The following is a 25617-nucleotide window of genomic DNA, read 5'->3' on the forward strand; positions in this document are numbered from 1 at the left end:
GAAGAACCCAACTGTTATTGTTGAAGTATTTCTCCCTTCAATTCTACCAGTGTTTGCTTCATGTATTTTGGAGCTCCGTTATTAGGCACATAAATGTTTCCAATTGTTACATATTTTTGAGGCATTGACTTTTAAAAAATCATTATATAATATGATTCTTTGTCTCTTGTAACAATTTTGCCACTCCAGGTTACTGTTTTATTGCAATATCTTTTCCATCCTTTCATTTTGAATCTATTTGAGTCTTTGACTTTAAAGGGTGTCTCTTGTAGACAGCATATTGGTGGACCATGTTTTTTAAAAATACATTCTGCCAAGCTCTGCCTTTTTTTGGAGAGTTAATCTATTTACATTTAACGTAATTACTGAAAAAGAAATATTTACTTAGGCCATTTTGCCACTTGATTTATGTGTCTTGTAGCTTTTGTTCCTCAATTTCTGTATATTGTCCTCTTTTGTGTTAAATAGATATTTTCTTCTGTACCATTTTAATTCCCTTGTCATTTCTTTTACTATATATTGTTGAGTTTTAAAAAATGATTGCCCTGGAATTACCATTATCGTCTTAATTTATAATAATCCAGTCTATATTACTACCAACTTAGTTTCAGTAGTGTATAAAAACTTTGTTCCTACATAGATTTACTCCCTTTATATTGTTATTGTCACAAATTATATCTCTGCACCTTCTGTGTCCATCAGTATAGATTTATAACTATTGTTTTATGCAGTTGTCTTTTAATTCATTAGGAAAAATGAGGAGTTAAAAACCGAAACTACAGTAAGAGAGACTTTTTTGTTTTTTAAGACGGGGTCTCGCTCTGTCACTCAGTCACCCAGGCTGGAGTGCAGTGGCGTGATCTTGGCTCACGGCAACCTCTGCCTCCCAGGTTCAAGTGATTCTCCATCCCCAGCCTCCCGAGCAGCTGGAATTACAGGCGTATGCCACCATGCCTGGCTAATTTTTGTAGTTTTAGTAGAGATGGGGTTTTCTCCGTGTTGGCCAGGCTGGTCTCGAACTCCTGACTTCAGGTGATCTACACATGTTGGCCTCCCAAAGTGCTGGGATTACAGGTGTAAGCCACTGTGCCCGGCCAGAACTTTTATATTTACCTGAGTAGTCACCTTTCTGGTGTTCTTTGACAATTTGATTATAATGTATATAATGTATCTTGATATGGATCTCTTTGAGTTTATCCTACTTGGAGGTAATTGAGCTTCTTGGATGTGTAGATTAATGTTTTTATCAAATTGGGAAGTTTTCTGCCAGTATTTCTTCAAATATTCTTTGGATTTTTTTTCTTTGTCTTCTCTCCTTCTGAGATTCCTGTTATGTGTGTGTTGCTGTACTTAATGGTATTTCACAGATTTTATAGGCTCTGTTCATTTTTCTTCTTTTTTCTTTCTGTTCCTCAGACTAGATAATGTCAGTTGGCTTATCCTCAAGTTTTCTGATTCTCTTTATGCCTTGTCAAGTATACTGTTTATATCCTTTAGTGAATTTTTTTATCTCAGTTATTATACTTCTCAACTCCAAAATTTCTGTTTGGTTCCTTTATTTTTCCCCAATTTTCTATCACTATTGATATTCCTTATTTAGTGAGACACTGTTCTCATAGTTTCTTTCAGTTCTTTGTACATGGTTTCTGTTAGCTCTTTGAACAAATTTTAGATAGTTGATTATCCAGTAAACCCAATGTCTGGGCTTCCTTGCAACTGTTTCTATTAATTGATAGTTTCCCTGTATTTGGGCCATACTTTCTTTTTCCTTTGCATGCCTCATAATATTTTGTTGAAAGCCGAACATTTTAAGTATTATACTATAGCAATTCTAGAAATCAGACTCTCCCCCTCTACGCAATTTGTTGTTGCAGCTCATTGTAGTAGTTGTAGTCTGTGTTCTTTGTTGTGTATGGCCACTGAAGTTCCTGTTCTGTTAGCTCAGTGGTCAGCTGATAATTGGACAGAGATTTCCTTAAACAGAACAAAACAAACAACAAAAAAGCTCCCAATTTTTGTAGATGGCTGTGTGTGCGTGATTGTTGGGACATGCCTTTAACATGCAAACAAATAATTTACAACTCTGCCTTAGCCTTAACTTCCTGCTTGTACAGAGTCTGATGGTTAGCCAGAGGGGACAGCTTAGGGCCTTCTCGGGTCTTTCTTGAGCATGCTTCTAACCTTGGGCATGTAACTGGTCGTCTAGATTCCCAGGAATATGTCAGAGCTTTTCAAAGTTTCAAAGATTCTCATTGCTCAGCCCTTCCTCCCAGTCTTTTTAATTGGTCTATTGTCTGCCCAACTGTTGCCCTAGACAACCTAGATAGTAGTGACTAATACATTTGCCTTTAAATGTTTCCAACAATTATCTCTGAAAGTAGTTGCCTCAGCACTGGTAAAGTTCCAAGTTAGGCAAGCTAAAAGCAAGCCCTTTGAGGTCCTCCAGGAAGCCACCAGACAGGTCAAAACAACCAACCGTAAGAATAGCCCATTCTACCCCCTCCAGGACCAGTACTGGTATTGAAAATGAGGCTCTTCAAGGCTGCTGCTGAGCTGGGAGTGGATGGCGAGACCAGATTAACTTAAAATGTTACAAAGCTCTTTGACACAGATCCAGCTGTTTTTTTCTTAGTTAAGTATTCTATTTGCTGCAAGCCTTTGCTTAGTTTCTGGGGTTACAAAAAGTTGATTCCTATAATTTCTTTTGCTCTTCATTGCTTTTGTGGAGGGACAGACTTTTGGAGTCCCTTACTCCACTATTTTCCATTTGAGTATATCTGTAACTTTTTAAACATCTTGCTCTATGTCAAATCATTCTTTTAATTTTTTTTCTTTAAACATAGGATTTCTTTGATAAGAAATGGTGACAAACTTCCATCTCAGGATCATTTGATTGTTCAAGAATACATTGAAAAGCCTTTCCTAATGGAAGGTTACAAGTTTGACTTACGAATTTATATTCTGGTTACATCGTGTGATCCACTAAAAATATTTCTCTACCATGATGGACTTGTGCGAATGGGTACAGAGAAGTACATTCCACCTAATGAGTCCAATTTGGTAAGTTATACCAGACAGAGCTTATGTTTTCATTCATTTGTTCAACATATACTTTTTAAAGCATCCATTAGGCATATAGATTGTATGAATGAAAGTTCCTCCTCTCAGGTTTTTGTGGTCTGGAAGAATTGTGTGCATAAATAAGATTGCTTTTAACTTACAGGCAGCTTTGTGGACATTAGAAAATAAAGGCATCTGCTAATTGAAGGCTAATTGGGAAAAATTACCCTCTCTGGATGCTGTGAGCACAAGGCTGGATTTCAAAGCAAACATCTGTGTGCAGTGGTCCTGTATAGAAATGACTGTATTATAAATAATACTAACATGCAGTGGAGAAGTACAGATTAAGTGTTTTGGAGCTGTGTTGAGACAGTTGGTGTTCAGCTTCTCATGGAGGAGGTGGCATTTGAGCAGGCTTTGTATAACATGTAGGGTGTGAACATGTTGAATGTGGGAGAAAGTATATGAAAAGGAAAAAGCAAAAGTTATCAGAAAGTAGTTATTAATTTCTGTTGCAATAAAAGAGAAGGAAGGCTGTCAACTTACATTGACCAGTGTGAAGTTGAGACAAATGAGCATTTTCAGTGTGCATTTTAAAGCCTATTAAATGGAGCTTTGTGTAGATATTTTTCATTAAGACTTTTTTTGTGCAGCCATAACATATTTATAAAAGTTCTAGCTATAATTTATCATGAAAATAATTACTGTAATTTGTAGCTTATGAAAGTTAAATTATAATTTATTATGCATACTTAAACTTTAGTTAACCTCTAAACCTATTTTTGGAATTACCTAACTATAGTTAAAATTACAATTAATTGTTTCCCAATTTGTCAAATACCTGGTTATTGTTTTCCCCTAATATTATGCACACAATTAACTCCATTAAGTACGGTCATTTTTTCAACATTAAATAATGGCTGATCATAAACGGTACTATGTTCAATAAAATGAAAAATGTTGTAAACCTGGCAAAGGAAGAATAAGGAAACTGTCAAACTTTTCATAGGAAAAGAAGTTAAAAGAAAGAAACATTACTAAAGGTTATACGGTCTAGATAAAGCCAATCACCAAGTAATGTTTGAACTCTACTACATTCTGGGCACTGTGCTAGTTTTGGAAAAACAATGACCAGACAGATACAGTGCTTGACTTCACAGAAGCAACAGTCTAGTGGGGAGGCAGAAAATAAAATAAGCAATTATAATATCTGATGGTAAGTGTGATGGTTTAAGAAACTGAGGGTGCTGTGGCAGTGCATAGCCGGGGCACGTAGCCCAGTTGGAGATAAAGGTTAGAGAGGGAGTGTTGTATAAATTGAAATCTGAGTAATGAGGAGTTAGCCAGGTTCAGGCATAGGGTAGTGTTGGATGGAGCTCCAGGCAAAAGAATGGCTCAGAGGTAAGACAGAGTATGGCATGTCTGGAGAAAGCAGACAAGGTCAGTTTGGCTAAAGTATAAAATAAGAAGGAGTGGCTGTTCAGAGATGAGGATGGTGAGTCCTAGAAGCCAGATCTCTTAAGGCTTTGTAGGCCTTGTCTAGGATTTTAGAATTTAACTTAAGATAAAAGGAAGGATTGAAAGGTTTTACACAAATGAAAGAAGGAATGGTCCCCTGGTCTGGAATGTGAGATGGGGGTGGAGATGGATGGGAATGATTAGAGTAAGAGAGACAAGAAGTTACATATATTTTGAATAATATGTAAAGTTGTATTCTAGTCTGACCACATATGGAAGGAAAAAGGACTTAAATTGAAATAGTAGCAGTGGGTCTGGACCAAGAATAAGAGCATGGATTTGAGATATATTTAAGATAACATGGTTAACATTGATATAATATGGTCACAGGTTGGATTTGTGGAATGAGATCAAGGGAAAGGGAAATCAAGAATAAAACTCAGGTTTCTGACATCTGATGGATGGTGTATTACTCATTGTGATAAGGGAATACAGGAACTATTAAAGGTTTTGTGGAAAGCGGATGTATTCAGTTTAAAGGCCTATGTGACCTCCAAATGTATCTGTTCTGTAGGCATTTGGTTGTACAGTAAAAGTTTGAAGTTCAGAAGACATTTCTGAGCTACAAACATAATTTGAGACTTGTCAATACATAGATTATAATTTAAATAATTGGCATGGGTAAGAGTGGATTATATATATGTAAGGTGGGAGTGATCTTTTTATAGTATTGGAAAGAATAAGACTTGGAAGCTCTTTTGGATGATAAAGTGCTTTATTCTAATGTCCTATGTGTATATAATTATCTTAAGTCCAGTGGGATTAATCTCAAAGAGAGATTGAGAGAAAGGAAATGTGGCCTCTAGGTCTCATTTTGCTATGTGCTCTTGAATCACATAAGCTCCAGGCTTTGGTTTTTACATATATAGAAAAAGGATGTTCTCATACTGCAGTGTCAGTATCACTCATATATCTCTAGAATTTCATGATTGAATTTCTAGGTTGAGATATGAAAATATTAAAAAGTGAAATACAGAAGTGTCTGTAAAGTGAGACCACGGTTATGTAAAAGGTAAGTTTAGAAAAAAGACTAGAAGAATTAAACCAAAGTGCTCTCATTGGGCGTTTCTGGATGGCAGCTTACTACATATTTTTTCCTTCTTCCTATTTCAAATTTTTAAAATAGTGAGCATGTATTTTATATTGAGCTGTCTTATTTCTATAAGAATTAAATGTTCATAAACTACATATAAGGAGATTATAAGACAGAATTTCAAACATTGAAATATAATAAACATTCGTTTTTTGCTACCAATGTAGTGGTTGGCCAATCCTTGAAAAATTTTGTGTACACCAATTTATTATATCAAGCCTACACGCTGAAAAACAGGGTGGGCTATGGTTATATTATTTTCACTCCTTGCAGATTGCTATATGGTTCATAGCTGCTTTCGCTTCTATTTCTTGCAAATGACTAACTGGCAGTGAACTGCTTAGATGTCTATTTTTGTCAAGGTAAATGTGAAGTTGTGGAATTTCCAATCCATTTACAAAGATACTGTTTAAGAAAAATGCAAAGTTCCCTTACTTAATTTTTCACTAGAATACTAGTGTTTTTATTAGTATTATTAATTTTAAGAAAGTCATACCAAGTAAAGACTTCCTTACAAAATTATTTTCCAAACCTCTTTTTTAAAAGTTAAAGAAAATTTGTATTTTGGAAACCAGGAAATGCTTCAGCTTGATTAATTTCCTTTTTCTTTAAATTAAGCACTTAAAATTAGGTAAGCATAAGATTTATGCTTTTTCTTTTAAGTATCATTTAATTTAAAACTTTTCCTGTTTCATAAGGATAGAGACTGTTGTTTATTTTGTTGACTTTGTATCCGCAGTGCCCAGCAGAGATTGCTGCAGATAGGTGTTCCTTAAATATTGTTTAATGAATGAAAAAAATAAATTCTTAATCAGTGGTAGGCACATGGATTAATAAACAACATGTACCTCAAATTATCATTTCTGCCTTCTTGCTTCAAAAATTTCAATACCATAGACCTAAGGAACTGCAGCAAAAATAAAATATGACATGAATATAGTTGGCTATTAACAAATCAAAATAATAATAATGTGAATGAAGTATATTTTAATTGTGATGTAACATTGCTGTCTCAAGTAATCTTTAGGATCATGAGGAGGGTAGGAATTAAAGATAGATTTTTATGAATGCTTGTGCTAGCTTGATAAAAAGCCATTAGATATATATTAATTGACAATTATGAGGAGTTTTAAATTTTGGATTCTTTTTCAAGTTTATTTAAGGAAAATAGTATCAACAAATGTAAGATTATAAAGAGACAAAAACATAGAGCTCCAGTATGGAGGACGATACGGTACTGGACACCTACACAGTATTATGTGGTGCATTCTGTCTGCTGACTCTAAGTGCACTGTGGTACCGAGCTAAAGGGGCCTCTCAGTCAGTATGGGTGTGCAGAGGTTGTGTTTGGTAGTCCTGCCTCTCGGCTTATGTTACTTACTTGAGTTTTCATTTTTTATTTTTCTTTGAAAAGCCATAGAATGCTCTCAGAAAATTCCTTTCCCAAAACAGATTTGAGTGAAAACTCTCAGAGCCAAAAACATTGAAAACAAACAAATTAACAAGAACAAACTCAGATCATTTTTCTTGCTTAGCAATATGTAGTTTCACATTTTAATTACTCTATATTCTTATTACTTTTTAATGGTAGATATATTTCGAATAATATGTAAAGTAACTCCGTAGATGATTACATTCTCAACCCTTTTAAGGGAAGTGTGCCATTCCATTTAATTGGGATATTATCTAAATAATCATGAGATTGTTCATCTATGTAGTTTAAACTTTAAAACTTTCTTTAGTCTTTGAGTGTCTTTTTTTCCTCTGAAACTTCGCAGTTCTAGGATGTCATAGGTGGTAACAACTTTGGTTCTTACTTGTTACAGACCCAGTTATACATGCATCTGACAAACTACTCCGTGAACAAGCATAATGAGCGTTTTGAACGGGATGAAACTGAGAACAAAGGCAGCAAACGTTCCATCAAATGGTTTACAGAATTCCTTCAAGCAAATCAACATGATGTTGCTAAGTTTTGGAGTGATATTTCAGTAAGATTATGCCATTCCACAATTATAACAGTCTTTCCTCAGCAATAATTTGAAGCATTGTCAGGCCATGAAAGTTCATTAAGAGTTGATTGAACTTGGTTCCCTATAATTAAGAGGACCAGAGAGAAAAAAATCAGATCATTACACAGCCACACGCTGCTTAACAACAATGATGCATTCTGAGAAATGCATCCTTGGGTGATTTTGTCATTGTGCAGACATCACAGATTGTACTTACACAAACCTAGAACAGGAATAGCCCACTACACATCTAGGCTATCATATAGCCTGTATATGGTATAGCCTGTGGCTCCTAGTCTACAAACCTGTACAAAACATTACTGTACTAGGCCGGGCACAGTGGCTCACGCCTGTAATTCCACCACTTTGGGAGGCTGAGGCAGGCGGATCACTTGAGGTCAGGAGTTCGAGACCAGCCTGGCCAACATGGTGAAACCCTGTCTTTACCAAAAATATAAAAAATTAGCCAGATGTGGTGGTGTGCTCCTGTAATCCCAGCTACTCAGGGGGCTGAGGCAGAAGAATTGCTTGAACCCAGGAGGCGTAGGTTGCAGTGAGCCAAGATTGTGCCACTACACTCCAGCCTGGGCAACAGAGCAAGATTTGGTCTCAAAATAGAAAAATTACCGTACTGAATAGTGTAGGCGATTGTAATACAATGGTAAAGATTGTATATCTAAACATGGAAAAGGTACACTAAAATACAGTATTATAATCTTATGTGACCTCTGTTGAATATGCTATGCATTGTACACCAAAATGCTGTTATGTGGCACATGACTCCTTTGTTTATTCTGTTTGTTGACATTTTTATCTTACTTTCTATATCACAGGCCATAAATCCAAAGGTCCTTAGGTGTCAGACAAGTAAGAAGGAGTGAAGTGGTCTCTGGATAGAAGAAACTAGGATGTTCTGGGAACTGTGATAATTTGAAAGTCAGGAGAGGTCTGAAGGAGGTAGCCACCACTCAGCAGCAGCTTATTGGTGCCAGTGATATTTTAGGCCCAGTGGGGCTCATTCTTCTAATTTGTTGATAAATTATGTGTAAATGACATAAATGACATAAATGATTTTAAATGTTGGCAATGGACTCAAAAATTTTAAAAATGTTGGGACTCTAACAAAAATGTCATCTGGATTTGGTCAGATATCCACCAATTTGTTAACTTTCAGTTAGAGCTTCCTGAGAGATGAAATGCATGTAAATGATAAATTGGATCATAACAATGCTGCATTTATTTGTTTATGTAATTATTTTCTCAAGGCTAATTTTGTGGACATTCCAAAAACCATTCTAATGACAGTTTACTATCATAGTGAGTCAGAAGCATCAAAATGGTAAAATTCATTAATTTTGGACCATAGTTCATTGATGGAAGGTCATACTATCTTCCATCTGATGATAATTCAATGCATTGGTCTATTGCTCAGTGGGACCAAGAAAGTTTTATATACCCTCTGGCATTCTTTTTTTTCTGTACACATTTGTAACTCTCATTTGGATTTGGCTCTTTGGGGACATGTCTGTGAAAAGGTAGAACCTGTTGGGCTGCTTTGGTGAGGCATGTATAGAGAGAATCAGGGAGAATAATGAGGGTCATTAGCTTTACGTGTATTGGTTTTAAGTGGCGTTTTTCCTACACAATTGAATTAAGAGAAGGTAAACAAGCAAGACTAATACTAATGAGAGGATATGGAAATTAACTTTCTGTTAGAACGTTAAGTATAATTTTTAGATATGACCCAAACATAGCCAATGTGGGCCTATTAATCTCTGACACATTTCATGGTCTTGTCTATAGGTGGGTAAATTTTGCATCATTCTTGGCTATGTTAGTTAGAATGCATATTAATCATCTATAAACAATCAGTTAATAAATCTAGCTTTTCAAATACTTTTATTTTAATTATCTTGTCAAACACCTGTCTGCATTTATGTAATTATTTGAAAATTGGCTGTCTTTATTAAGAATTGGTATACTTTATATAGATAACTGTTTAAGGTGAATCAATGGGATAATATAAAAAGAGAATGACAGGACGAGGTGGAGAAAGCAATTATGCAGTAAATTTTTATCTTGATGTCTTAGTTTACAAATTCCCTGAATTTAATTTATAACTTATTTTTAATAACCTCTTTTTGGGGGGCAATTTCTCTAAAAGGTAACTATCAATATATAAAAAGCAGCATTCATCAATACCTTCCGTGAAGAACAGAGCTGTGTACTTTTGTTCTGGTCAATAATAAAAATCAGTAGAAAATCAAGCCATGGAGATTAAAAATGAGTATAATCATTAAAAAAAACTATCCTTACTGCTTTTTGTATACCTAAGGTATAAATCTACAAATCACGTTTTAAAGCAGTGATATTATGTTGTAAATTCTGAAAAACAGTACTGGAATTTCATTTGTGTTTGTTTATATGACTCCTCATTTTCACATCTACTGAAAACTTGCCTTTACAATCTAAAAGCAGGTTATTTTCTACGTAGCAAAAACACAGATTTGTAATTCAGGGTCTGTTGATTAATAATCAGTCCCCACCCCCTCTCTCAGCCCGTACTGTTCCATAGAGATACTTACCAGTCAAAGTTTTAACTTTTTCTGCTCTCAAGTGGTTTCAGTAATATTGGTGAAGATTTATATAAAGTGGCTTTTTGTCTTTTATTTTATATGCTATGGTGCTGTCATGAATTTGTTAACCTTGAACAAAATTTTTTGAAAACAGCCTCTCATGGGACATCTGATACTTATTCCCAAATATGAACTGGATTGTGGTTCTGGGTAACAGTGAGGTTAACTTCTGTCTTCCCTTTTATCACCCATAGAATAAATATTGTTCCACCAGGTAGTGGAATATTTGAGTCTAACCTGATATATAAGGTGGAATTCTAGAGGAATGATAGAGTAACAGTAACAATAATAGTACTCTGGGCTCTATGCTAAGAGTCTTACACGGAATCTCATTTTTTTCTTATATTAACCTTTTGCAGATTATATTTAGGAAAAATGAGACACACAAAGTTTAAGCAACATGACTGAGGTTGCACAGCTAACAAGTTACAAAGCCAGGAAGAAACATAAGAAGCCTATTTTAGAGCCAGGTTCTTAACTGTCTTTTTCTATTGCCTATACCTGTAGAGAGGGTGTTAAAATGACAGTGTCTTCTGAGCAAAAATAAATGAGACAGCTTTTCTCCTACAGCTTATTCTGAAACTTCAGTAAAACAACTTTTTAAAAATTAGGGTTAATAACTCACCCTAGTAGTATTATGTGTTTTCTCTCAGAAAATATTGAGAGCCAATCTTTTAATTGGTAACAGTCTTCTCAGATAAAACTTATACACTACAAAATCATCACTGAATTAAGAAACTCAACTCTCAAGATTTTGTCTTCCAGCCCTTTCAGCCTTTATCTAAGTGGAGTTTCTATACTGGTGTTTGTGAAATAATTTACTCTCCTTGGAATTTTTCCTTCCTGTCACCCTCATCTCTTCTGGATGGGGCTAGCGTATGCTCCTACCTTACTTGTTTTTAACATATAGAAACCACATTTATCAGCTTTGTTTTACTTGTTTACAAAGTAGTAGACTTACTTGGATATCTACTAAATGCCAGCTACTATTGTAGGCACTGGGAATGGTGTTATAAATAAGTCAGACAAGGACCCTTCTCTAATGTAAAAAGAAAAATATCAGCTTGTTATATGCTGTGTGTAGTGGTGCAGTAAGAAATGAAGGGTGGCTGCTTTTAACTTGAGGGTTAGGAAGGCCTCTCTGAATGTCTAAGAGCCAGACTTGGGAATATAGGGGAAAGATTATTCCACAAGAGGGAACAGCTAACTCAAAGGACTTAAGATAGGGAGAAGTGTCACTTACTTGAGGAACCCAAAGCAAGCATGAGGAGTGCAGTGGTCAGGGGTAAGAGTGAAGAATGAAGTCAGAGCAGTGGCAGGGGGCTAGATGCCACAGAGCTTTGTAAACTTGGCCAGGCTGCCAGTTTGTGGGCCCCGGTTATATTTGCACATATGAAATGAGACACAAAGGCATTTTCACCTCTTTTATCACAATCTTATAGGAATTGGTGGTAAAGACCCTGATTGTAGCAGAACCTCATGTCCTGCATGCCTATCGAATGTGTAGACCTGGTCAACCTCCAGGAAGCGAAAGTGTCTGCTTTGAAGTCCTGGGATTTGATATTTTGTTGGATAGAAAACTAAAGCCATGGCTTCTGGAGGTAAGGTATTCTTTAAGAAAAAAGAAGAGTTATCACTGTCCTTACGTATTAAAATAAATGCTTTAAAAATGTGTACTTAACACAGTTGTCCCATTAACTGTCCAGAATAAAGCCTGAATGGAATAAGTGGGAAGAAGAGGATAAAAATTCAGGGACTAGAACAGTTCTAAGAATGAATCACAGTGTTTGATATTACTTTTCCCAAATTAGCATCAACTGAGTTTCTAGGCCAGGTATTTGGGATTGAAGTGTGGAGGTGCTTTTACTGATTTGTTGCTTACTTGCTCTACTATTTTCTCAGCCTCCTGGCTTCTACCACATCATGAGTTCTGGATAGTGTCTCTCCTCTCTGTGGGTGCCTGGGCTTCAGGATCTTGCCTTCAGTGTGTCTCCCCTTCAGACTCTCCGAGAGGCTCCAATTGGTTCATTAATCAGTATTCAGTATTCGATACCCCAGGTGGTAAATTTCTCCTTTAAGGCCATGTTATATACCTGGGGCTTCCCTCAGGGAGACTGTCAACTGTATGCCTTCAGGTTTGCTGCCAGTCCCTGGTAGGGTGAGAGTTACCATTATTTTTCTTTGATGATAAAAGGTCATGTAACACATACAGAATAGTAAAAAGGAGAAAGTAAAAATTACCTCTGTTGACAATTTTTATATTTTTTCCTGCTAGTTATATTTATATTACCCAGAAGAAACCTTAGAAGTCACATGGTCCAGAAGATCCCATCCAGCAGTTCCCTTTAAGCTCCTTGATCTGGGTTTACACACCTTCTCGTGGCCGCTTAAATATCATGTTTTGGAAACTTAATCAGGAACATATTGCTGTAGAAGATGTAGTCAACCACTACCTTTCATTTTAAATCAAGTATCTCTCTTTTTGTTAGTGATTTATAAGTTAGAAGTTGTGTGTATAATATCAAGGTTTGCATAAGCAAATTGAATGAGTGGTAGGTGAGATGAAGATACTAAAAATACATTTCGAAGAAATGACACTTTTCTAATTTGAGGGCCAAAGATTGTGTGTGTGTGTGTGCGCGCGTGCCTGTGTGTGGTCACATCTACTTTAAACAATAACATGTATTGTGTCTCCAAGGAAATGCAGTTCTCTCTGTTGGATGTTCATATTTTGCTCCAGCCTGGGTCTTAGAGATAAGATAAATGTGAGGAAGTTTTACTTATCGTTTGCTTCCTCCGTTCCTTGGATATGAAAACACTTGACTATGCACTATGGACCCTTCATCTTGCTAAGGCCTGAACTTTTCTTTAGATTTCTTACTTTTTCTGCAGCAGTCCTTTCCTGTTCTTAGCTATATTGTCTTCTGCCCCTGTTACTTTTCTTTTGTCATTGATGGAGTGGGGAAAAAGTGAAGGCACATGCATAAGGAGGATAGTAGGAAATAATGACTTTATAGATATCTTAGTTACCTTTTTAGAAGAAACATTTGCTTCACTAGAGCTTTCCATTAGCTTGCTAAATCAGAATTGACTGAATGGTTGAATTCTGGATTTTAAAAGATTCAAAATAACCATTGTTTGCATGAATGTTTCTTCATTCTTTACTCTTTCCTTCGTTGTTTCTAGATCAATCAGAACCATTAAAACACTCCACAATAACGAAGAGCTGTGAATAATGAACATTTGTTATATTAAAACAGTTAAAAGAATCTCAATCTTGCCTTGTGTTTTGCTCCCTGCTGATATTTTAGTGGGTCTAATATACATTATTAAAAACCTTTTGGCGCCATCAAGTGGAATAAGGTAGAAGGTGCTTCTGGGTATGTGATAACTTTTAGTTAACCAAAATAATTTCAGGGACTGATTGCTAGTGGCAGAATTGCACAAATTTTCATAAGTAGAAAACATTTTCTTAGGAAAAACATGGAAATTTGGTGGAGTATGAAGATACCACCAATAGTTTAAGTACTCTTAAATTAAACAGGAACCTACTAAGTTATAGTCATTGTGTTAGGTGGTGGGAATACAAGAAGACAGAATACTTGCCCTGGTGTAGCCATTATTCAGATGTGCATTTTATGGTAATAGTTATAAGTACTAGTAGGTAAAAGGGAAATGACAAAAACAATAGCATGATTAATATCTCTGTGTACCTGTGTGTATCGGAGAGTTAAAAAAAAATCTTTACAGAAGAAACACCTGAGCAAAGTTTGTAGGGCTACAGAAGGTTTGGGTAGGGGCTGGGGGCTGAGAGAGATAAAGTAGGGGTGGGGAAAGGCTGTGGTGCAGAGGGAACAGCACTAACTTAGGAGCACAGAAGCTATTATGGATACTTTAATTTGTGGAAAAAGTGATTGTTTTGATAAAACTTTTTAGGAAAGTTGAAAATAGTGTTTACTAATTTAATATATTTTATAATAATTTTCATTTCTTAATGCATTTACAAGCTGTTGAATTTTGAGACTTTAACATCGATGTTTTGTCTGTTTTAGAATTGGGGTAGGAAATGAGAACCAAATAAATCATCTCATTATAGAGGAGAATTTTGGCTGGGTGGAACACTAATTTTTAGTTTTTTCTGTCAGCCATTTGTGGTTTTTCTTTTATTTTTTTCTTTACCTTTCTCATAAAACTTAAAAAAGAAAAACAAGAACAACCCTGAATGAAAACCTAAATTGAAAAAGGTTTCCTGCCTTTCCACATATTATTAATAGTTTATCTTGTGTGGGTATACCTCTTCACAGACCAATTTATCTTATAGTAGAGGGAAAAATTTGAAATAGGTAAGGAGAGAGAGAGAGATTGAGATCTGAGATGGCTTTATACCAAGACCTCAGTACCATCCTGGAGGAGGGATATGCCTGGCACAATTCCACACTGAAATTTGGAATGGAAACTCTGAGGAATTCTACAAAGACAGATAACATGCCAATGGACCACTGACTCATCAGTTCTTTAATGTCTGGTTTATTTTATAACCATGTCACATATAGTGGCAACACTGTCATTAGTTGTATTATAAACTCCAGAAATTTGAATCAGTATGGTTGAAACTTTTCTCCCATAAAATATATTACTTTACCCTTTCTTTGCACTTGGAAAGGGAAATGCTTAGAGCTTTCGTAATAGATTAGTAAACTCCCTTTCTCAAATTGACCTATAATAAATGGATGTTATTGCCATTTTCAAGCTATTTCCTTCTCCTTGAGACTATATCACAAATAAAGGAATGTGTCCATCACCTTTTAAATCAGAAATCAACAAAGGAATCAAAATACAACATGGCATATCTCTATAAAAGGAGTACCATGCATCCATCAAAATGATGGCATGATGAAAGATTTTCATGATACATTATTAAGAGAAAGTTTGGAATGTAAAATAAAGTATGGTTAGTATAGACATGCATTTGGAAGGTAAAATGAATATTTTAAATATGTATACATAGAAAATATCTGGAATACTATCTACCAAACGGTTAACACGACACTAAGTGTTAAGTAGTGGGATTACAGGTATCTTTTGTTATTTGTTTTCCTTATTTTTACTTATTTTTCTGCGGTGAACCTGTGACACATTTCTAATTAAAGATGTTGTATTCCTGGGTAATTTCTTGATTATAATGTGATATTTCTTCAGGTGCAAGTTGTGGAATGTATGCTTTCAATTGTTTTGTCTCTTGTGGTGACAGATGTGTATAACTGTGACTAGTAGCATATATACATATGTTTGAGATAGCCTAAGGGATTAGTTGGTGGTCAAGAAGCCAAGCTGTTGTGTTGAACTCAGCAGTGTTCTAACCAACTGACTTAACTGATTAAGAAATTTTCTTAAACATCAGCTATTCCAGTTATATTTTTATAACAATGACAATAGTAACAAGACTCAACAAAGACAAAAACAAACACTCCAGCTCTTTTATTTTTCATCTTAATGAATTCCTGAAGATCTGAGGCAGTGAAAAGGGAGCACTGATAGTTTCCATATTTTAAATATATAGATGTATATAATTATTATTGTGTTGATATAATTATTACTGTGTTGGTAACACGAATATCACTATTTCCTTTTTGTTAGGCTAAATCACTTTTAACTTTCCTAAACTTAAAAAACCTAAATTGCATGGGGTAGTGGAGACAGTGGAATGGAGGGAGAGGCCAGCCTATACTGACAGTAAAGCTCCTGAACTAAGGCAGCCGTGGGAAGGAGATGGTGCTAATAGTCAATCCCTTGCAATTTGTTGACCTAGGGTGATGCGGAATGGAGATGTGGCAATAACAACTGGGCCATCTGCCATGTAAAGCTTTGAGGTTTAATGTAGAGTTGTTCTACTGGCTAGAGATCCCACATTGGATTAACAAATATGTATTGAATATTTATTTACCTTCCAATATTGTCTTCTTTGTAAATTTCAGATTAACCGAGCCCCGAGCTTTGGAACTGATCAGAAAATAGACTATGATGTAAAAAGGGGAGTGCTGCTAAATGCATTGAAGCTACTAAACATAAGGTAAGGTAAAATATTTTCTCTATCTTTTGGACATTTATCTCCACATTTGACATAGATTAATCATTTGTACATAAAATTGGCTTTTCAGAATAGTATATTTATTTTTATATTTTATAATTTTCATTTCTTGATTCCATCCATTTTGTATTTTTCATTTCTTGGTTCCATCCATTTTGTATTTTTCATTTCTTGATTCTGTCTATTCTTTAAACTCATATAGTTAAAAAAAAAATCTTTCCCTCCTACTCCTGTATACTGCTTTTCCTGCTTCCCAGGCAACAGTCTGTACCTGCAGTAAATGAGGTTAAATTTCAATGTAGGTATAATTATTTAATATAGAGTACAAGATTAAATTGGTAAATACTTTAAGAGACCCTCTAGATTATCTTCCTCATCTTATAAGAAGAAACTAAAGCACAAAGAGTTCATTCAGGAAATTAAAAAAAAAACTCAAACATGGATTTCCTAACTTTCTCAGAGGTCTTCCCATTACATCATGCTCCCCATGTAAATAAAAAAGAGAGGCAGTTGTTTAGTGAGAGTTAACTTTTCCATTTAGAGAGGCAAGTAAAATTTGAGAAAAGACTTGGCTGGTAGGGATGTAGGGCTGGTTGCAGTGTACATGATCATGGGATTCAAATATCTGAAATGCTGTTATGTGGGAAAAGCTTTTGGCTCATTACAAAATGAATTTTTTAGATGTTTGACTGAAACACTTCCTGAAATAGTGAGTTACCTGTCATTAGAAATTTTCCAACAGAGCTTAGAGTATTGGATTAAAGGGCCTCTGAGGTGATTTAAGCTCAGTGATTTTATGATTTCAATTTATTTAATTGTCATTCAAGAGTTCTAGCAGAGTTATGGTATGCTTCCAAGCAATTTTTAAATTTAAGATGTTTCCAAACAATATGCCTATACGTGTTTTTTGCATGAAAGTTTACTATTATTATTTAAATAAGCCTTGTGTTTAGTTTTTTTGTTGTGTGTGCATGTCTTTTGACGTTGCCATTTATGGTATCAATTCAGGACATTATCTGTGGGTGTTCTGGTGTTTTTAAAAGTGAGGTATGTATAGTTTAAGCAGTCAAAAATTTCTAGACTTAAAACTAAGGGAAAGTAGAAATTCATTTTCTTTATCTTTCTTAGTGTTGTTCCACAGAGAATTTAGCACAGTTCTTAACATTTAGAGCATATGCTAATGAGGCTTATGTTTCAGAAGTGCCTTCTTCCTCCAGCTGGGTGGAGAGCTCCATGGGTGCATGTGTTAGACTTGAGTTTCACTGGGCACATCACAGTATCTTAAGCAGGAACTAAGAACACTGGGAAAATTCTTGTCTATTTATTAAATAGAATTAATTTTCTTATGGAGTGCTTTAATTTTGGACAGAACGAATTGTTCTGTGAATCCAGAAATCCCCTACTTAACATTAATTTTAATCAGACTATTGGGAAAGATCTTACTTTCATTATGTTATCTTTCTGCTCAAGAACCTAAATAGAGTTCTATTTACCAACATGTAGCCTAGCTTCTAATATAACTTAACCTTAGCTGTTCTATCTTATTTCCTGTTTCTCTCCAACCCAAACTGTTTTAGTTAGGCTGATTGCCTCATTATTTTTCCCACATAGCTTGCCCATTCTCACTGATTATTTATTCTGTTCTCTACTCTGAATGCCTTTCCTTAATTGCTTGTGACTCAAATCCCATCTTTTATTATGAAGTCTTCCTTTTGACCAAAATGAATCTTTCCTTTCTTGGAGCTCTAGAAGGAATTTTTGTCTGCATAGTATATGGCTTATCACTCTGTTTACTGTCTTATCCTCTGTGGTGTTTTACCTGGGCACAGCTGGTTTTTCTTTTCAATTAGATTTAAGCTCCTTGAAGTTGAAGAGTACATACTTTTACATGCTTCACAGTGCTTAGTACAGTGCTTTGCTTACAGTATGACCTTCAGGTTCATTTTGTAAACATATGCTTTTAGTCTCAAGGAAATTCAGAAGAATATAAATTGTTCAGGATATTCCATCACAACTGCTGTGAAAACAGAATCTCACATGGAGGGCATCAGAATTGATCCTTTTTTTTACTTGGATGACAGAATGCAATTTGAGTACAGATTCAAATAATTTTTTAAAACATTAGGCTTGGGGTCCTCAGAGACAAGAAAATATGAAAAGGGTTATATGTAGAACAAGTAAAAGTTCTTTTTTCTCTAATAAAAGGAAATTCCAATCATTCCGTGATGGTTTTACTGGGTTAATAAGAAGAATCTTTTTCCTCCATAAGTATTCTATTACAATCATTAAAATAGAACCTAGAAAAGACATTCACAATCCCATGAATCCTTGGGTCTGAAATACTTGTTAATTAGATTAAATTAAATTAAGTTAAATTGCCTGTCTGTCCCTTATTTACAACTAATTCATGGGCTACAGGCTTGCAGCATGAGCATTTAATGCTACCCTACCATTGAACATTTAGCCTCACTGGCTTTCTCTGACACTAGTCTCTGAGTTTACTTAACTTTGAGCATTCCTTAGTCTTCTCTTATGATTTCTCTTACACTCTGCTCCCTACCCGTCATTTTCTCACTGTGTTCTTGCCTCAGCCCTCTTTTCTTCTGTGTCAGTCTTACTCCCTTTTGTGGCATCATTTTTGAGTCTGACATGTATGTAGCAATATGGATTGGAGTGCCTCTCACTAGCTTTGACCCACTCTGGAGCTCTAGTCCAGCATTTGCAGCTCTCTGCTGACCATGTACCCTGGATGCCCTGGTCCAATAGATACTCAATAAACATGTAGTGAGTGAGTGAGTGAGCAAGTAAATAAATAAATGAATGAATGGATAGCGTTCTGTTAACACTTAAATTCAATATTGCCCAAGTTGAATTATTTTCTCCTTCGATCATGTTCCTCCTGGGTTTATTATTTTTTTCTCTGCTAACAATATCAAATACCTCCAACCCACAAAGGTTAAACCGAATCACTCATATGTATTTACTGGATTTTTTTTTTTTTTTGAGACAGAGTCCCAAAAAAGGCTGGAGTGCAGTGGCGCGCTCTTGGTTCACTGCAACCTCCACCTCCCAGGTTCAAGCGATTCTCCTGTCTCAGCCTCCCGAGTAGCTGGGATTACAGGCGCCTGCCAGCACTCCCGGCTAATTTTTGTATTTTTAGTAGAGACGGGGTTTCGCCATGTTGAGCAGGCTGGTCTTGAACTCCTGACCTCAGGTGATCCACCCGCCTCGGCCTCCCAAAGTGCTGAGATTACAGGTGTAAGCCACTGTGCCCAGCCTACTGGACATTTTTAAAGAGCCTATGATTTGCTAGAAGCTAGAGATACAAAAGTGAATAAAATTTCCCCACCTTAAGTAGCTCAGTTGTTAAAAGGGAAATATATATGCTCATAGATAAGTACAATACAATGGTAATTATCCAGTTTGCTTTGCTAAAGTTAATGGCAAAACGATTCACATGAAAGTCCAGGCTAGAAAGCTGGGAGTTATACTTAACTTTATTATGAATCGACTGAATCCTGTCAAATTTCTGACTATCACTTTATTTCTCCATCTCCTCTCCAAGGCTGAAAACTTCTTATCTTTCTCCTGGGCTATTTTATTGGTTTCCTTCCTGCTTCCAGCACTAACCTCCATCCCATTTTGCATCTTCCATTCTGTCGTTCTGCAAATCATTCAACAACCATTTATTCCGAGTCCACTACCACTGCAGTAGGTACTGGGAATTCAGTGCCTCCTACGATTCCTAGGCTTCTGGGTTGGATGACTTGTCTGATGATGTGCCATTCACTGGGATGAAGATTATAGGTGAGAAAGAGGCTTAGAAAAGTAATGGGGGAAGATAGAAAAAGAAAGATGATTCAGTTTTAAACATGCTAATTTTGGGATGCTTTGAGACAATGTTAACTGGAAAATTTGATATACAGGGCCCCAGGAGATAGAGGTATCTATTTGATTGATATTCATATATAGATTGCCCTTGGATCTAATGGATGAGATCACACAGTTGGACTGTATGTTTTGAGAAGAAGCGCAGGGACAGAACCCTGAGGGATGCCAGTATCAGAAGAGAGATTTATAAGCTCTGATACTCTGATCAGATTGTTTCCACATTGTCAGATAAAGTTTAAACTCCTTAGAATTATGTACAAGGCACTTTTTGATCTTTATATTATATACAAGGCACTTTTTGAGCTGGCCCTTACATCTCTTTCCAACCTGATCATTTCTTGTTCTTTTTCCTTTGCCTTGGAAATGACTTTTCTAAGAACTCTTTTGTGGTACAGTTTCAAATTTCTGTAGCTTTGCACTTGTTTTCATTTAATATTTGTTCACCTTTGTCTTTTTGGTGAATGCCAACTGACTTTTTAAAATTGTGGTAAAATACACTTAACATAATATTTACCATTTTAACCATTTTTAAGTGTATAATTCAGTGACATCAAGTACTTCACATTGTTGTGCAACTATCACCACCATCCATCTCTGGAAGTCTTCTAGTCCTGCAAAAGTGAAACTGTGTACCCATTAAACGCTAATTCCTCATTCCTCCCTCTCCCCAGTCCCTGGAAACCATCACTATATTTTGTGTCTCTATGAATTTGAGTGTCCTACTCTCAGTATCTCATGAGTGGAATCATATGTATTTGTCCCTTTGTTACTGGCTTAAAGTAACTGGGATAATGTTTTCAAGTTCTTCAATGTTGCATCATGTGTCAGAATTTCCTCCTTTTTAAGGCGGAATAACATTCTGTTGTATGTATACGAATACCACATATTTTGTCGGCACATTCATAAAACCTAGCTCAAGCCTGACATTCTATTTGAAGCCTTTGCTGAGACAAAATGGTTTACTAACTCCTTTGTGCTATCATCATACTTCCCGCCACATTTCAAATAGTACTCATCATACCCTGTGTTTTTGTTTATATGCCATTGCTCCCACTTTCTTTATTTGGTCAGCTCCTCGAGGGTAATGGCCCTGTCTCGTTCTTTTTGTATCCCCAGGGCCATACCTGGAATTAACAAATAGAGAGTACTAAATAGAATTTGGGTTGGAAGACAATGGTATGGGGAGGGCATTCCATTCAACTACTTGTAGAAAGATGAGGAAGTGAGACAGAGCAAAACAAGCTCATAGAACTTCTAGTGGTTCCACATTCCTGGAGTATACAGCACGTGAAGCAAGTGATCAGAGAAATCCCTTGGATGGAATTATAGGGTAATAAGTAGTGGAAAAGACTCAAGAAAGTGGTAAACTAAATTGCTTAGGTCAGTATATGGATACAGTTGAATGGAAAATGCTAATTAAATGCTAAACGAATGGTGATCTTTTTGGTCTTTGGTTAAATTTTTATTCTGGCCTCTGGTGTAAGTACTGAGAGTCATTAGTACTGATTTATGCCTGTGAATATTCATAGAAATGCAAATAGTTTTTAGAATGACAATATTCCTAAGGGCCAGAAAGTGGGAACGTTCCTTTATACAAAACAATGTCTCAGGGTAGTTGGATTTTCTTTGTTTCTTAATGTGTCTGAAGGAACTTCTGTGTGCTTATTTTTGTTATTCTTCTTTGTGTGTGTTCAAACTGTTTGTGTATAAGTATCCTTGTCTATGAGTGTTTTGTTTGCTGTAGATATTCATATAGATCTGTGTTTATTTTTTTCATAGAATACTCATCATATGATCTCATCTTTCTTTATTTTCACCTCCTCTTAGTTTTTCATTCCCTTTTTTTGCTTCCTCTATTTTTTTTCTCTTGTGGATTGTTTAGTCTTTGTTCCTCTCTATTCCTCTTTTCATTTCTATTTCCTTTTCCTGTCTTCTTTTTCTTTTAAACTGAATGCTATATAGAAATGATCATTCTAGATAAAATGGACAAATTTTATCCATTTTAAATGGATATATGATAATATATTCATTGATATATGATAGAATGATAAAATGATTGCTCTAGATATAAAAAAATGAAAAAAAATCAAAAGTTAAAGAGTTACCTAAACCATGGCATTTCCTTTACCCTTAATTAGGGAAACTCAGAGCCAAATTTGTATTCATCATTGAAAATGCCAGTGGACTCACTAAAATCAGAAGTCTTGGTGTCATCACAAGTTCATCTCTCTTTCTTATTCTTCATATTGAATTAGTCACCAGAGCATATCCATTCTTCCTCCAAAATATTACTCTAAACTTACCCTTTTTCTCTAATCCCTTTGTTGCTCCCCTGTTCCAAGCCCTCATACTTTATATTTGTTAATGAAATAACATCTCATCTTAACTTTGTGCTTCTTTTCTCATCTACTTCTAAGCCACTGTATATACTGCCAAGAGCATAATCTTTAACATATACAAATATAATTATGCTCTCTTTTAAAAAATTTATGTCCTCCTTCATTGTGTAAAGTTAAATTTGAGGCTCAATAACCTAGTATTCAAGTCCATGTGAGAAGCTGAGTTTCTTGCATTCACCCAGAGCTCCAGTAATCCTGAATGACTTGCAGTTTTCTGGATGCGTTTATTTATTTTCTCAAATTATTCCTTTTACCTGACCACCTGTTGACCTCTTGCCACTCAAGCCTGAATGTTGTCATGAAAGAGAATGGATCAGTTTCCTAACATTCCTGCAAGGTCAAGTTGTGATGGTACATACTTGAGGCAAAAGAACTCTCTTTATTGTTTAGGGCCTTGGACTCATATTCTTCATGCAGTCTCATGATGAATTAAATGAGGCAATATGTAAACATAAGCACTTCTCTTACCTCTGCACTAGAAGCTAGCCAAATGGCCTTCTTGTCGCCTTTCCTTTGGTTTACACTCTTATCTGGGCCCTACCAGCCTAATGACAATAGAAGCATGGAAATGTAAGCTTAAGGATAGAACTTTCTGTTTTGTTTTTGTTTTTTGTTTTTGTTTGTTTGTTTCCTCTAAAGGTGGGGGCAGAATTGGCCTTGCTTTTCCTTTTTTCTTGGAGTACACCCTGTTCCTGCTAGGTCTTTCAATGATGGTATGGTAGAGTTTAAGTTGAAGGGGTTGGAGAGAAAAATCCTCAGGCTTGTGTTATTTCACCAGCTACGTGGCAGGGAAGAGAAAGAAAGTGGTTTAGAGGAAAATAATCCCAAAACAGGACTTTTCCTTAAAAATCAGAGAGTTATAAGTAAATTTTCATAATTGAGTAAAAAATGGGAAGGACTATGCAGATGTTTTCAAATAAATGATGATTGTTAGGCTGAGATTTCGGTCAGAAATGAAAATGTATTAAAGAGTGGTCAGTATAAATGGAATTGGGTTGAAGAAGGAGAAGAGAACCATTACATATTAAGTACCTATTAATGTTACCACAAATTAATCTTATAAGAACTCAAGGAGGAAACAGTATTGCTGACATTTTAGACGGGGAAACTATATCCAAACTAGGCAGTTAATTGACCAGCCCAAGATTGTATAGTGGTAAATTGTTGGGGCAAAATGTGAAACTAGGTCCCTCTGATCCTCTAAAACATGCACTATTTCCATATTGTCTCTGTATCTTCAGAATTTCTGTTTACCATATCTATTGCCAGAGTGCCATATTTGAGGTATGGTTAGATGAATATAATGTAAGTGAATATATAAGTTTAATAAACATTGATTCTGAGCTTCACTATGTCTCCTGTTCTGCAAATTCTCCTCACAGGGATAAGATCAGAACTTGTTCGAGTTCTAGAATATGGTCTTATGTTTTATATTTTAGGACCAGTGACAAAAGGAGAAACTTGGCCAAACAAAAAGCTGAGGCTCAAAGGAGGCTCTATGGTCAAAATTCAATTAAAAGGCTCTTACCAGGCTCCTCAGACTGGGAACAGCAGAGACACCAGTTGGAGAGGCGGAAAGAAGAGTTGGTATGAAAGTTTTAAGAAAGTACCCACAATTTAAATTGCATAATTCACTTGTTGGATTTTATTTGTAAAATTTTTCTCATTTCCAGAAAGAGAGACTCGCTCAAGTACGAAAGCAGATCTCACGAGAAGAACATGAAAATCGACATATGGGGAATTATAGGTAACTGTGCTGCTATTTTTGTATAGATTGAAAAAATGAAGTATCATAGCAATGATTCTTCATGTTTTAGCTTTGTGTGCTTATTTTAAGCATTTTTCTTTCATTCCAAGCAAGTGCTTTTTGCTTACTGTCTTTCAGAAAGAAAGGTAGTCAGCAAGGAGATGGTTCAGCCTTGACAGCGCTCCTGCTAGCCAGCCTCTGGGTGGTTGTAGGAGGTCTTTTTAACCTGCTGTTATCCTGTGACTGTATTTAGTTATAATGTGGTCTTTTAAAAAAAGTCAGAATTCAGGTCTCTTGGTATTCTTCCTGCCAATCCATGGTGGTTACTGTACTTTTTCAGGAACTAGGCAAATAATGAAAGTGTTTGAAGGAGTTAGGTATGAGACAGTGGAGAGGGATGTGGGCTGTGTTAAACTGGAACCCTTCCACAATATCACCCTTGACAGATTCAAACCCCCCCACCCCACCCAGCTCATTGTGTTCTTGGAAAGATTGCCTACTTTCCAACTTTTGACATTGCCCAAGCAGGATAAAGGAATGTGTGAGGGCGTTCTTGCACTCATGGTAAGATGTTCTTTCATGGCCTTAACACCATCAACAGTAGTGATAAGAACACATTCCTGCCACTCTACCTCTACCCACTTCTATCTACTAGAGAGGCAAATTCCATCACTACAAAAGAGATCATCAGAACCACTGCTTACATTTTTGTATACTTCAGTAACCACACTAAGTAAAAACACTCCTGCAGTATCCCTTATTACCTGAACACTCTCCTATAAAGTTCAATATTTCTCCAATTTGCCCAATCACCATTCTTCCCCAACCATTTCCCCCCAACTAAACCCTTATACTGTACCTTCTGGAACTGCATTGTTTAATGCTAATTCTCTAGATAAACTTTATTTGTGGATTTGTGCCACTATTAATGAATAGACTGAAAACCTTCATAAAGTTCTAAAAATACTCTTGTGCAATCATTAAAGTTTTGAAAGAATTTCATTAATTAGTGCCCAGTCAGCAAATACTCACATTAGAAAGTTACTAAGTGAATCTATTAGGCCAGTTATCAGTTTTCTGTCTGGAGGTTTAATATTTAATATCATTTTGCACTAATCAGTATAGAAATGCTTATATCTGGCAATGTGACTGGTATAGAATAGATGGTCAAGG

At 35.8% G+C, this 25617-nt stretch overlaps 1 protein-coding gene across 7 annotated transcripts in view; it reads left to right on the forward strand.

Annotated features, from left to right (window-relative positions):
• The window catches only part of TTLL7 (tubulin tyrosine ligase like 7), a 134152-nt gene that overhangs the window by 53638 nt on the left and 54897 nt on the right, over window positions 1-25617 (forward strand). For all 7 annotated transcript variants that reach the window (XR_010130611.1, XM_055351257.2, XM_019021637.4 and 4 more), the window contains 6 exons: window positions 2844-3060; window positions 7498-7662; window positions 11762-11920; window positions 16295-16389; window positions 24137-24284; window positions 24371-24444. Coding sequence is in view for 6 of the 7 variants with exons in the window: in XM_055351257.2 (XP_055207232.1) it covers window positions 2844-3060; window positions 7498-7662; window positions 11762-11920; window positions 16295-16389; window positions 24137-24284; window positions 24371-24444 (858 nt within the window). In the remaining variant the exon portion in view is untranslated. The remainder of the gene's footprint in view (window positions 1-2843; window positions 3061-7497; window positions 7663-11761; window positions 11921-16294; window positions 16390-24136; window positions 24285-24370; window positions 24445-25617) is intronic.

Source organism: Gorilla gorilla, chromosome 1, assembly GCF_029281585.2.
Source record: "Gorilla gorilla gorilla isolate KB3781 chromosome 1, NHGRI_mGorGor1-v2.1_pri, whole genome shotgun sequence".
Classification (NCBI taxonomy): Eukaryota; Metazoa; Chordata; class Mammalia; order Primates; family Hominidae; genus Gorilla; species Gorilla gorilla.